Consider the following 13,848-nt stretch of genomic DNA (forward strand, 5'->3'; position numbering starts at 1 on the left):
CAGAGGCTGTTTAGTGTCCTCAGGAAGGTTCCCCAGTGAGCAATCAGCTACTGTTCTCCCTAATGGCCCTTCCAAGCCAGCTATCGAGACTGATTACATTTATCCTAGTGGGCATTCCCCAGGTGTAAACATATTTGTAATACAGATATATAGCCAATATTCCTGTTAGTCTTTAAGGTGCCACCAGACTCCTTGTTGTTTTTGTAGATACAGACTAACACGGCTACCCCCTGATACTTGAACCCTTTCAATGATATCGCATATGCCTTATCTTGCACAAAATACATCATAATTATGCCATACTTGTATCATAATAATATTACAATGAAGAATAGGAGTGTGGGGCCACAACGGCTTTAGCCAGGGTTAATGGAACCACAAACGCTCCCTGCTGATTCAGTGCCAGTGAGCATGTGTGTGTGGGGGGGGGGGGGGCAGGGAGTTATGAAATTCCATCATAATCCATGTGCTCCGTGCAGATAAATGAGTGACGGCACATTTCCCAGTCGGAGCTCAGCACTGGGATCACATTGGCTTCCTCGGAGCAAATGATAAAGCAGAGGGGCCTTTCTTCCTTCTGTCACATGGGACCTTAGAGAGCGATTCTGCCCAGCAAATCTGCAGGGCTCAGCTTCAATATGATATAACCAGGCTCAGGCAGATTTGCATGAAGGGGCCGTTCTCCAGCGCTGGGGGTTTAAGAGAGAATCGGAGGGTCCCACCCAGAGACCCGTTTGCCTCAGGAAGCCGAGCGCATCTGGATTCCACACCATGGCCTGGGCCCCTCTGCTCCTCACGCTGCTCACGTACTGCTCAGGTGAGGGAATTGTTTGATTCAGTGACAAGAACATTAAAGGAACTTGCAGGTGAGGAGGTTTGTCTGTGAGGATCCGGAGTCCTTGTGCTGAGTGTGTTTGTAATGTTGATTTCAGGGGTCAGTTCGCAGCCCGTGGTGACTCAGGAGCCCTCGATGTCGGTGACCCCAGGAGGGGCTGTCACTCTGTCCTGCAGCCTGAGCACTGGAGCCATCACCACCAGCAACTATCCCTCCTGGTACCAGCAGAAACCAGGCTCTGCTCCTCGGCAGCTTATATACAACACCAATAGCAGACCCTCCGGGATCCCTGCCCGGTTCTCTGGGTCCATATCCGGTAACAACGCTGCCCTGACCATCACCGGTGTCCAGGCAGAGGATGAGGCTGACTATTACTGTGTTGTACATACTGGTAATGTGAATCACAGTGATCCAGCCAGATGGGGAACTGAGACAAAAACCTCCCCTGTCTTCCCCTGTCATCCCCTCCAGCCTGGCCTCTGCAATGGCTGCATAGTTTGATTCCTCCCTTCAATACATGAGACACTAATTGCTCCTTCTTATGAATTTCAACCACCCATTGCCATCAGCAGGGGACGCTGCTCCACCACTCCCCATTTACTCGCCCTGGGGGAGATGTCAGCCACTGTTATGCTCTCTGCTCCATCTTTCTAGCAGGAGCAGCTTTTGCTGCCCTATTGATCCCAGTGTTACAGAGCCACCACTACCTGGTCAAACTGGGAGCAGACGGCCACATGCTCCTTCAGTAAAGAGACACGTCTCCCCTAACCCAGTTCCCCTGTGTTACCCCACCTGCTGGACACACCTTGAATGGCCTGGAAGATAAAAGAAAGACCTATCAGATGACTTAGGCTTGGTCTACACTAAACCCCCAAATCGAACTAAGGTACACAACTTCAGCTACGTGAATAACGTAGCTGAAGTCGACATACCTTAGTTCGAACTTAACGCCGTCCAGACCCGGCAGGCAGGCTCCCCCGTCGACTCCGCGTACTCCTCGTGGCGAGCAGGATTACCGGAGTCAACGGGGAGCACTTCTGAGTTCGATTTATCGCGTCCAGACTAGACGCAATAAATCGAACCCAGAAGTTCGATTGCCTGTCGCCGAACCAGCGCGGTAAGTATAGACAAGCCCTTAGTGTGTTGCTGTTTCCATTCCTGGATAAAGTGTCCAGTTATAGGATGTATCAGATAATAGATTATGTCAAAATCCCATTTGTTCTTTGCCAAAAGGGAGAACCAGGGATTCTGGGAACTGATCAGGGTCTCTGGCCCCCAGTCCTGGCCCAGCCCTCAGAGACACACACACGAGGGCAGCAGGGCATAAGAAAGCTGAGGACACAGGTCAAGACCATCTCGGGTCACAGACCCCCACTCCTAACCTTGGTGGCACAAACGCTGCCCGTGAGACCTGGGAATTTCCCAGCTAACTTTCCCGCTGTCTCACAGGCCCCGCGGTCCTAACACAGATCCATTCTCCCGTAGCTCAGGGAGTCGGGTCTGGGCTTAGCTGCAAACCTTTCAGCCCCACGTTATCCAGCAGGAAGAAGCAAAGCAGGGCCCAAACCCCCTTTGAAAGCGCCCCTGGCTGTCTGCTGTGCAGTGTGGAGGGAGGCCCAGAGCCCAGTAGAATGCAGGTTTCACCAGGAAGGAAGGAGTTCTGGAGGGAAGGGAATGGTGCCATCAGCTGCTTCAGCCCTTGGGTTCCCCGGCTGATCATTGTAGAATCAGGCAGAATTGTCCTTCTTCCCATGCCAAAGCTCGGCAGTGAGGGCAGCTGTCAGGCCCTGAGCACCGGCGTGTGCTCCCCAAGTGGGGTTATAAATTGCCAGGAGCCCAGATCCCAGGGGACGAGAGATCCTGGTCACACAACGCAGCGTTGGGGCTAGAGACAATTCTTATAAAGCGCTGAGTTCTGCAGCTTAGAGTGACTGCTTGGAACTGCTGTAAATGTGACCTTCCCCACCAGGGGGAGCTCTTCATCCATAATGTCCATTGTCCAGGCCAGAGGAGCATAAGGCTACCAACAGCTGGGATACACAGGCCTCTCTGGGGTTCTCGGGTGTGTTTTTTATCTATACAAAGAAATCTCCCATTTGCAATAGAGTGAAAACGGCCTCAGGCATCCCCCCCTGCCCTCTGCACTCCAGGGTCCGTCCCCTCCCCAACCTGCTTCGGATTCCAGGCACCCCCCTCACCTCCTTCCTGGTTGGGGGAAAGGGGAAGACAGGGGTGAGCAGCAGGCAAGCGGGTGCAGATGGGGCATGTGCCCAGAGCGGGTACGAAGCTAAAAGCCAAGTGACTTTTGCAGCAACAGTTTAATTCAAAGTTCTCCTGGGACCCAGCACTTGTCATTCTCGGGGGTGACACTGACCTGTCCCTCTGCTGGGATCTGAACAGAGATCAGAGCAGGAACACGAGCTCCCAGCAAGAGATTTTCCAGATGGGACCCCACCAACTTCCCTCCTCCCATCCCATCTCCACCTCCTGCCCCAGGTGTCAGTCACCAGAGCTGTATCCGGTGCCCTAGAGCCTGAACCAGTCAGTCCAGGGAATCCCCACAGGACACGCAGGAGAGGGATGTGACGCTTTACCCAGGGTTACTGGGACCAGAAACGCTCCCTGGTAATGCAGTGCCAGTGTGTGTGCATGTGGGGGAGGGGGTGATTATGAAATCCCATCATAATCCATGTACTTCGTACAGGTAAATGAGTGACGACAGCACATTTCCCGGTCGGAGCTCTCCGCACTGGGATCACATTGGCTTCCCCTGAGCAAAGGATAAAGCAGAGGGGCCTTTCTTCCTTCTGTCACATGGGACCTTAGAGAGCGATTCTGCCCAGGCAATCTGCAGGGCTCAGCTTCGATATGAGAAACCACCAGCATCAGGCAGATTTGCATGAAGGGGCCGTTCTCCAGCGCTGGGGGTTTAAGAGAGAATCAGAGGGTCCCAGCCAGAGACCCGTTTGCCTCAGGAAGCCGAGCTCGTCTGGATTTCCCACCATGGTGTGGGCCCCTCTGCTTCTTGCGCTGCTCACTTACTGCTCAGGTGAGGGAATTGTTTGATTCAGTGACAAAAATATGAAGGACACTTGCAGGTGAGGAGGTTTGTCTGTGAGGATCCGGAGTCCTTGTGCTGAGTGTGTTTGTAATGTTGATTTCAGGGGTCAGTTCGCAGCCCGTGGTGACTCAGGAGCCCTCGATGTCGGTGACCCCAGGAGGGGCTGTCACTCTGTCCTGCAGTCTGAGCTCTGGAGCCATCAGCACTGGCAACTATCCAGCCTGGTTCCAGCAGAAACCAGGCTCTGCTCCTCGGCAGCTTATATACTACACCAATAGCAGACCCTCCGGGATCCCTGCCCGGTTCTCTGGGTCCATATCCGGCAACAACGCTGCCCTGACCATCACCGGGGTCCAGGCAGAGGATGAGGCTGACTATTACTGTGCTGTGTGGCCTGGTAGTGTGAATCACAGTGATCCCGCCAGATGGGGAACTGAGACAAAAACCTCCCCTGTCTTCATCCCCTGCTCCAGCCTGTGCTCGGCACTGGCTGCACAGTTTGGTTCCTGCCTGCAATCGATGAGACAATGACTGCTCCTCCTTACACATTTCAGCCACCCCTTGCTATCAGTGGGGGGCGCTGCTCCACGCACTGCCCATTCACTCCCCCCAGGAGAGAGTATGAAGGGGCCATTCTCCAGCAGTGGGGGTTTAAGAGAGAATCAGACGGTCCCACCCAGAGACCTGTTTGCCTCAGGAAGCCGAGCTCGTCTGGATTCCCACCATGGCCTGGGCCCCTCTGCTCCTCACGCTGCTCACTTACTGCTCAGGTGCTCTGAGGGGTTTGGTTTTTCCCCTGGCTCCCTGCAGATCATGTTAACTGGGGATAAAGTCAATGTTGAGTCCATTTTACCCAGTGTTTTCTCCTCCTGTCTCAGGTTCTCTCACCCAGTATGTGCTGACTCCGCCGCCTTCAGTGTCTCCAGAGCAAAACGCTCGACTCACCTGCTCAGGGAACAGCACTGAAGACTATGGTGACACAACCAGATGGGGGAGTGAGACACAAACAACCGTCAAGTGCCGGGAGCCTCTAGAAGTGAGGGTGCTCCTCATTCCTGCATGGCACATGGCATCTGTCAGAGGATGTGGGGTGGAGCCCCCAAATCTTCCCACGCCTGTCTAGATTTTATCCCCATGGAAACCAGCTTTCATCTCTCTCCACCAGTTGTTTACCAAACTTCTCTGTGGAGTAGGGCGGGTAATTCACAGATCAAAGGCAGCTCAGGTTTATTCTTGTTGAGCCCTGACAGGGACAAATTGTGCCCTGCCTGCTGCTTGGTTCTTGTTCTTTCTCTGATCTCCCACCTGCTGTGGTACGGCCGTGGAATGAAGCAGGCAATTCCCTGGTAACATTAGACACAGCCTTTGAAACCATAGAAACCACCTTACCCCTTCCATGGGTTCCTAGAGCAATCAGCGGAATCAGTCCCTGCGAGAGACCCCTCCCCGTTCACCGTTCTGCGCACTGGCTCTCTAAACGCCAGGCGTCTCTGTGCTGGGCACTGTGGGGCAGCTCATGGAGGCTAAGATTTAGTCACGGGTATTTTTAGTAAAAGTCATGGACCGGGCATGGGCAATAAAGAAAAATTCACGGCCCATGACCGGTCCATGACTTTTACTATATAAATACCTCTGACCAAAACTTAGCAGCTCCTGGGGCCCCGGGCGCTGCTGCTCTGGGGGGCCACAGGACACTGCTGTTGTGGGGGACCAGGGGCCAATGGCTAGCCCCTGCACTGGCCACGGGGGCTGGTTGCCCTCAGACTCCCCTGCTCCGAGGCCCCAGGGACAGCTGCTTGGGTGCTCCCCGGGGCCACTCCTGGGACTGCTGCTTGGGCGCTCCTCGGGGCCAGCCACCCCAGGACTGACAAGAGGGATTTGTCCCTCTGGGCCAGCCGCACGAGCTGTGGCTGGTGCAGCTGGGCCCAGGGCAGCCCCAGGACCACTGCTCGGGTGCTCCCCAGGGCCAACCACCCCGGGACCGCCTGAGCAATGGCCGGTAGGCTGGCCATGGGGCCGCTCCAGCAGCCCCCGGTGCAGCTGGCCATGAGGCTGTGACGGGTTGGATCACAGAAACCCCCTTGGGAGCTGCCACCCGATGTGCAAAGACTACCCCTGCTCCGGTTTTCCCTGCCAGCTCAGGACTCCAGCACCCTGTCTTGCTGAGCCAGACACTCTCATCTGCTCCAACACAGACCCAGGGTCTGAATCACTTGTCCCAAAGCTGCAAGTTTACCTGAATAGTGTGCTTGTCTTTAGCACTCAGATGCCCAACTCCCAATGGGGTCTAAACCCAAATAAATCCGTTTTACCCCGCATAAAGCTTATGCAAGGCAAACTCATAAATTGTTCGCCCTCTATAACACTGATAGAGAGATATGCACAGTTGTTTGCTCCCCCAGGTATTAATACATACTCTGAGTAAATTACTAAATAAAAAGTGATTTTATTAAATACAGACAGTAGGATTTAAGTGGTTCAAAGTAGTAACAGACAGAACAAAGTAAGTCACCAAGCAAAATAAAATAAAATGCGCAAATCTATGCCTAATCAAACTGAATACAGATAATCTCACCCTCAGAGATGTTTCAGTAAGTTTTTCTCAGACTGGACACCTTCCAGGCCTGGGCACAATTCTTTCCCCTGGTACAGCTCTTGTTGCAGCTCAGGTGGTAGCTAGGGGATTCTTCATGATGGCTTCTCCTCTCCCTCTCTGTTCTCTTCCCCCCTTTATATATCTTTTGCATAAGGCGGGAACTCTTTGTCTCTCTGGGTTTCCACCCCCACCCCCCTCACTGGAAAAGCACCAGGTTAAAGATGGATTCCAGTTCAGGTGACATGATCACATGTCACTGCAAGACTTCATTACTCACTTGCCAGCACACACATATACAGGAAGACTCACAGGTAAATACAGCCATCTGCAGACAATGGGAGTCATCAAGATTCCAAACCATCATTAATGGTCCACACTTTACACAATTACAATAGGCCCTCAGAGTTACATTTTATATTTCTAGTTTTAGATACAAGAGTGATACATTTATACAAATCAGATGATCACACTCAGTAGATTATAAGCTTTGTAATGATACCTTACAAGAGACCTTTTGCGTGAGGCATATCCCAGTTACTTACATTCACTTATTACCGTATTTTCTCTAAAACCATCTCAGTTACATTATATTGACTTATTATCAAGTTTTTATAAAACCATATAGACTGCACAACGTCACAGCGTCCGAGCAGCTGGTCCCGAGGGTGGCTGCTCTGGTGGCCCTGGGATCAGTCACACCAGCCATTGCAGCTGCGAAAGTCACGGAGGTCGCGGAAAGTCACAGAATCCGTGACCTCTGTACAGAATCGCAGCCCTAGTCATGATAGCCGCTCTCCCAGGAGACTCTTCGTGCTTCTCATCCTCGTTTTATCATTTCCCCTCATCTGAATAAAAGTCATTTGAGCCCGAAAAGGATTTTTGTGTGCGGGGAGTATCCCAGGGCCTGAACCAGAACGGATGGAGACCGTGCCCCACTCCCTCCTCTCTCTCTCACATCAATTTGGGGGGATTTAGATTGTGGCCCATCATAGGGCTTCAGCACTTGTACTCCCTACTAAATCCAAGAGGCCATGGCACCGTAGAGCTCTCCTCGGCCCTGACCCAGCACCCACTGACGTCAATAGAAACCCGCCCATTGACCTCCGTGGTCCCTAGAGCACTGCTGGTGTGGTGTGTGTTGCCCTGCTCCATACGTTGTTTCTGGAAGCAATGGGCAAATGTTGTATTTCGATGTTCATTAACTTCCATTGGGCTCAAACCCCATCTATGCGCTTGGATGGGATTCATTCGCCTTTCAATTTCTTCTCCATGAACATCTCTAGTGGGAAGGGAGAGAGGGACGGGGGCTTGGAAGAAAGAAATGGCGCAAACACTCCTGCGAATGCATTGGCACGATGGTCCAGGGTACAACTCTGCACAGAGTTGTGTTGAACTCTTTGATTTCTCCCCTCCTAGTTATTAAATGTCCAGCCATTCTGTCAAAGAGCAAAAGTAAAACCAGGTGACCAGACAGACAACAAATCAAATAAGGAATAGGCAAAGCCCGTCGTTCAGGAGCGACCTGTGGGATGCGACACAGTCACAGAATGTGTTTGTTACACAAATCGGAACCACAGTTGGGTGGATGATTTTTGAAGAGAAAAAGGGGATAAATGCACTGAACGAACAGGTTTCTCTGTAGAAGTTTATGGGTTGATAATTATTTGTGTTTCTGTACAGTAGAGTCCTTCTCTGTGCTATTTCTCCTGCTTTTCTCTGCCTCCTTAGTGTCACCGATGTGACAGTCTGGCATCCTTGAGGTTTTTCTTTTGACTCTCTGGGGCAATATATCCTCTGTGGGGCGACTGGGAGTCTAGGTATTGTGACGAGTGAATCTCCATTGTGGGTGCTTCTCCCTGGGTTTTCCCTGTGCATCAGCCTAGCTCAGTTCTGCTATGTTCTTTGGATCACACACCATGTGACAAGAGTACATCAGGGTGCTAATGGTATCTAAAGCATCATCAGAGCTGTGGGGCTAATTAAGAAAAGAGCTACATGATTATATGGTTCATTAAGGTATCTCTGCATGAGTCTTCTACTACACAGCTGGGCCAGCTGTGGGGTCTGCCTTTATAAGCCAGGAGCTTGTCACTAAAACTCAGTGTCTCCTCCCATGGGGCCAGCTCCGGGTGGTCACATGGCTGCTCAGAGGAGAGGCAATTAGCATAAGGGGTGGGGCTTGCATACTGCTTATTTAGCGGGTTCAGTACAAGGGGCAGATACTGCCAGGCATTCTCAGTGTGACCACCTTTGTTTCTTGCGGGAGACTGAAATCACCACACCATGCTCTGGGCTCCCCTCATCGTCCTGCTGGGGACGTGGTGCACAGGTGAGAACAGGCAAAGGGGAGATGGCTAAAAGAATCCTGTTCAGTCCCCTGCAAGGTGAGGTACCAGGATCGGGTCTGTCTGAGAGCTAACACCTTTTACCGTTGTATCCCCAGCCTCCAGTGCCCAGCCTGTCCTGACTCAGCCACCCTCCATGACCGCATCTCCTGGACAGACAGTCAAAATCTCCTGTTCCATGAGCAGTGGGGTCACTGTGCAGAGCTATGAGCAGACCTGGCAGCAACAGACGCCTGGCAGCCCTCCGCGATACCTGCTCTATTACTATAACAGCATGAGCAGGGGCTCTGGGGTCCCCGACCGATTCTCAGGGTCCAAGGAGAGCTCCAGCAACGTTTGGTATTTGACCATCACCAATGTCCAGGCAGAGGACGAGGCTGATTATTACTGTGCTGTGTGGTATGTCAGCGGGGGAGTGTCTCACAGTGATACACCCACATGGGGAAGTGAGACAGAAACATCCCCTGAGCAAATCGCATCCTCCCTGGCCTGGGTCTGAGCTGGCAGCTGCCCCGGGTAAAGTGTGGGCATGGTTACAACATTGCTCCTTTATATCACAGGTTTTACTGCTTACCACTCACTGGTCCCTTTGCAAGGGGTCCTGCAAAGGTTTTCACTGGTTTTGATGCTGGTGGTGTCAGGCCCTTCTACTTTTGCTCTGTGGTTCAGTGTCAAATGAACTCATAACATCTAAAAGTGAAGCTGAGTCACACACACTGGGTTTCAACTGGTTTTGTTTGGAAACCACAAATCTCCTGTGAGTTCACTGTAAACCCTCAATCCAATCCAGGGCTCCTCTGAAGTTTCACAGCCTTTTGATAAACCTGCTCTGAGTTTGTAAGTCCAACCCCAGGGAAGATGAGAGTCTCTCCTGCTTGTGGGGTTCCATGCAGACAGTTCACACATTCTGATGTGACGGGTTCGGTCACAGAGACCCCCTTGGGACTATCACCTGATGTGCTGAAACTACCTCTGAACCCGTTTTCTTTGTCAGCTTGGGACTCCAGAACCCTGTCTTGTTGAGCCAGACACACAAGCCTGCTGCAACACAGACCCCGGGTCTGAACCACGCCCCCAAAGCTGCAAACTTAACTGAAAACAGGAGAACACTTCAGTCTCTCTGGTCACTCAATAACAGACCTACAAGTGGCAATTCTTCAATAAAAAAACTTCAAAAACAGACTCCAACGTGAAGCTGCCGAACTGGAATTAATTTGCAAACTGGATACCATCAGATTATGCCTGAATAGAGACTGGGAGTGGCTGGGTCATTACAAAACCTAAACTTAATTTCCCCAATACTAATTTATCCCTACTGTTACTCACACCTTCTTGTCAGCTATCTGTAATGGGCCACTCTCTTACCACTTCAAAAGTTATTTTTCCTCCCTTGGTATCCTGCTGTTAATTGATTTATCTCGTTAGACTGACCTCACACTTGACAAAACAACGCCCATCCTTTCATGTATTTATACCTGCGCCTGTATTTTCACTCCATGCATCCGATGAAGTGGGTTCTAGCCCACGAAAGCTTATGCCCAAATAAATTTGTTAGTCTCTAAGGTGCCACAAGGACTCCTTGTTATTATCTTCACACTCATTAACATATTTCCATAAAAGCTATGGAGTGCAAAGTCACACTGGAGTTCATTGAGAATTTCCTCTCATCACTGTTACGTAGAGGAAGAGCTATACCTGCTACCCCGACACACCCTGCAGGGCAGCAGCTCCATGGGTTAAGATACAATATTCATAGTCAAAATGAAATGATGGCAGAAAAAATGATCACTGCAAATGTAACTTTAACCACTAGGGAGAGCTCTCCGCCTATAATGTGCCCAAGATGAGAACGTGCTCGTTGTCCATTGTAAGACACTAACCCTGCTAGGATACCAAACTCTTTCTGGGTTATAGGGGCTTTTATATATACACTAAGATAGCTCATATTGACAACATTAAGAAAGTATCCTGTGGAATCATAATGATTATTCAAATGCTCTGCATTTTGTAGCCCTTTCCTTCCCCAAAGCCCTTTACAAACCTTGGTGAATAAAATCTCACAATTAGAGCGGGACCAAAATGTCCTGTTTTTCTGTCACAAAGTCGCGTTTCATTGAAATGGAAACTTTCCACAGCAGTGTCTAAAGGTCAACAAAAATGTGTCTGTTTTTTTTTTTAAAGATCAAAGTGAAGCATTTTGCATGATAATCTAAAACGAAAAAAATCAAAATGGAAACAAGACCGTTTGATCCCAAACCAGATTTTATGGGGAAATTTGTGGGAAACTTTGAAACTCTTTGTTTTTGTTCCCATTCAAAATGTGGCATCCACATCACCTCGTTATTGTCCCCATGGGGATCTCACTGCACAGGGTGTTGGGTGAGGAAGGAATGGCCTTTGGCTTTCTGACCTCAGAAACCTCCACTTCCTCTCTGATCCCATCAAGGCACAACCCCCTTTTCTGTAAGAGGTGGTAGCTCCCCATATTTAGATGAGCAATGCCAGCCAGGCGCTTGCTAAGGTTACTGGAGGTATCAGGGTAGCTACCCAGCCTCCATTTCTCTGATCCCCACTGATCAGCTATTTGTATTTTTATCACATCTAAATAAAGTCTAGGACATGGTCCCTCATGCTGCCAGGGTGTATAAATATTCTTGATCTGTTCCTGTTCCTGGCCCTGGTGATTTCTTCCCTATCAGATGTATATTCCAAGGTGTACCTGCCATGTGAACAGAAGAACAGCTAGCCTCTCTCTGCCAGGGTTGATTATTTCTAGTAGATTATTTTGGTCTTTTCGATGGCTGTTGCTGCTCTGTGTTTGTGGGTACGTTCCCATTTCCCTGGGAGAAAGAGGCGGAGTATCCCCAAGAAGACTCTCTCTGCCCCATGCCTTCCCACCACAGGCTGGGTGGGAGGTGGCTCATTCCTCTTTACTATTAACCATTAACAGTAACCCTTAACACCGATGAAGCACTTTCCATCGATAGATCTCAAGCAACAAGGGGCTGCGGTGCCACATTACCCCAATAAAAACTCCTAAGGAATACACTGAAGGACGCAGCCTGCTGTGGGGCCTGGAAATCGGAGAAATCATCACTGCTAGCGAGAAAACGCTACTCACCGGGTGGGTTCCCCAGCATGAAAAGCCAAAGCCTCCAATATGGTTCTCAAGATGAGAGCTCATAACTTTGCAGGATTCCCCCGTTTCCTCTTTAGCTCCCTTTGCTTTGGTGGGGTCAATTACTTTGAATTTTTTAATCATACCCAAAGTATATTCATTTCACTCTCCTTGTCTGTAAAAACCTCCTGAGCTGTGTTTGCTCAAATCGTGAATGAATAATAGAGTTCGGGCAAAGCGGGGAAATGTCAGGTTGAAAGGGGAAGGATTTCAGAAGTTACTAACAAATGAAAATGAGGGGTTAGAATGGAAACTCTTATGCAGCCTAAACACCACAAAAAGCGACTGCGAACATTAGGATACATTTATCTGATCAGAGTGGTCACTGTTGGAATGAAGATGAACTAGTGACCTGATACAGCAGGAGCTCATCGCCAAGGATGGTCTCCTGCTCACAGGCCCATTTCCCTGGGATCATAGGGACCAATCAGGTGAGAGCAGATTAACATAAAGGAGGTGTTTGGAGGCTCCTCCCCAAGAGGCTCAATATAAAGGGCAGATACTGTCAGGCAGTCTCAGTGGATCTCGCTGTGTTTCTCCCAAGGGCCTGAAATCTCCTCACCATGCTCTGGGCTCCCCTCATCGTCCTGCTGGGGACGTGGTGCACAGGTGAGAACGGGGGGAGTGGGGTCAATACACATTAGAGTTGCTGCTGAAGCCAATGTGCAAACTGTGTCACTAGTGGCCAGGGATGGACAGGGAGGGTCTGACAGGTCTCCAACATATTTTTCCCAGGTTCCAGCTCGCAGCCTGTGATGACTCAGCCGCCCTCAGTGTCAGTGTCCCCAGGAAACACCGTGAAACTCTCCTGCACCCTGAGCAGTGGGACCAGCATCAGTGACCACCGTGTGCACTGGTACCAACAGAAACCTGATAATTCTCCACGATACCTGCTGAGGTACAAATCAGATTCTGACAAGCACCAGGGCTCTGGGGTCCCTGCTCGCTTCTCTGGTTCCAAAGACACATCCAGTAACGCCGGCTATCTGACCATCTCCGGGGCCCTGGCAGAGGACGAGGCTGATTATTACTGTGCTGTGTGGCACAACAATGCTTGTCACAGCGACACAGACAGATGGGGAAATGAGACAAAAACATCCTTCTCCTCCTCTCCCCCAGCCTGGGCTCTGTGGGGAGCTCTATAGACAGCAGAGTTTGATCTATAACACATCATACAGCTGTTCATCCAAAGGAAATTCGCTGCCTCATAGCAATTCCCAGCTCCCTCTTCCTTCTCCTGCTGCAGGAGGGGGCTCTGTGCCTTTAACTTACCTAGGAATGAGCAGCCCCTCAAAGGGGAGAGGGAGACCTGCACCCTCCTCTCCCATAGACTCAAGTGACATCACCGGTCATGTCCTTCAAAGATCTCACCAAAGGCAAGCAGCAAAGAGAAGGATCTATGAGCTGAGATTTGTAATGGAGTAGGGCCGGAAGGGCAGGAAGCTGAGCGAGTGTGTAATGGTTAGGGGATTGGGGTTGTAGAGGAGGGCTCTGAAGTACCAGTGAGGCTGCTATCACTGGCTGAGGGGTATATGTAAGATGAGAACGTCAGATAGTGCCCAGAGCTGTGCAGGGTCTGGGAGGGATTGGATGGGGTCAATGACTGGATGTTCTGAAGGCTAGGAAGGAAAATGCCCCCTGAGCGTGAGCCTGGATGCCAGGGAGGACTGGAGAATGGGACTAGAAGAGAGAGTTTGGGAGGGACAATCTGTGAGTCAGTTTGGCCCAAGGTGAGCTTGAGGTGCCAGGAACCAGGCCAGGCTGGGAGACCAGAGAGCGCGTGTGAGATGTAAGAGCGGGCTGCAGGAGCTAAGTCTGGGGTGGAGATGCGTG

General features: G+C 50.7%; 1 protein-coding gene across 1 annotated transcript; it reads left to right on the top strand.

The window, feature by feature from the left end:
• The first annotated feature begins 713 nt into the window (after positions 1-713).
• On the top strand, positions 714-4,724 carry LOC135975842 (immunoglobulin lambda-1 light chain-like). Its single transcript, XM_065568529.1, has 3 exons — positions 714-817; positions 933-1,226; positions 3,955-4,724. The coding sequence occupies exons 1-3, from the start codon at positions 772-774 to the stop codon at positions 4,425-4,427; spliced, it is 813 nt and encodes a 270-aa protein (XP_065424601.1). The 5' UTR covers positions 714-771; the 3' UTR covers positions 4,428-4,724.
• Positions 4,725-13,848: the final 9,124 nt, after the last annotated feature.

This window comes from Chrysemys picta, chromosome 15 (assembly GCF_011386835.1).
Source record: "Chrysemys picta bellii isolate R12L10 chromosome 15, ASM1138683v2, whole genome shotgun sequence".
In the NCBI taxonomy this organism is placed as follows: Eukaryota; Metazoa; Chordata; order Testudines; family Emydidae; genus Chrysemys; species Chrysemys picta.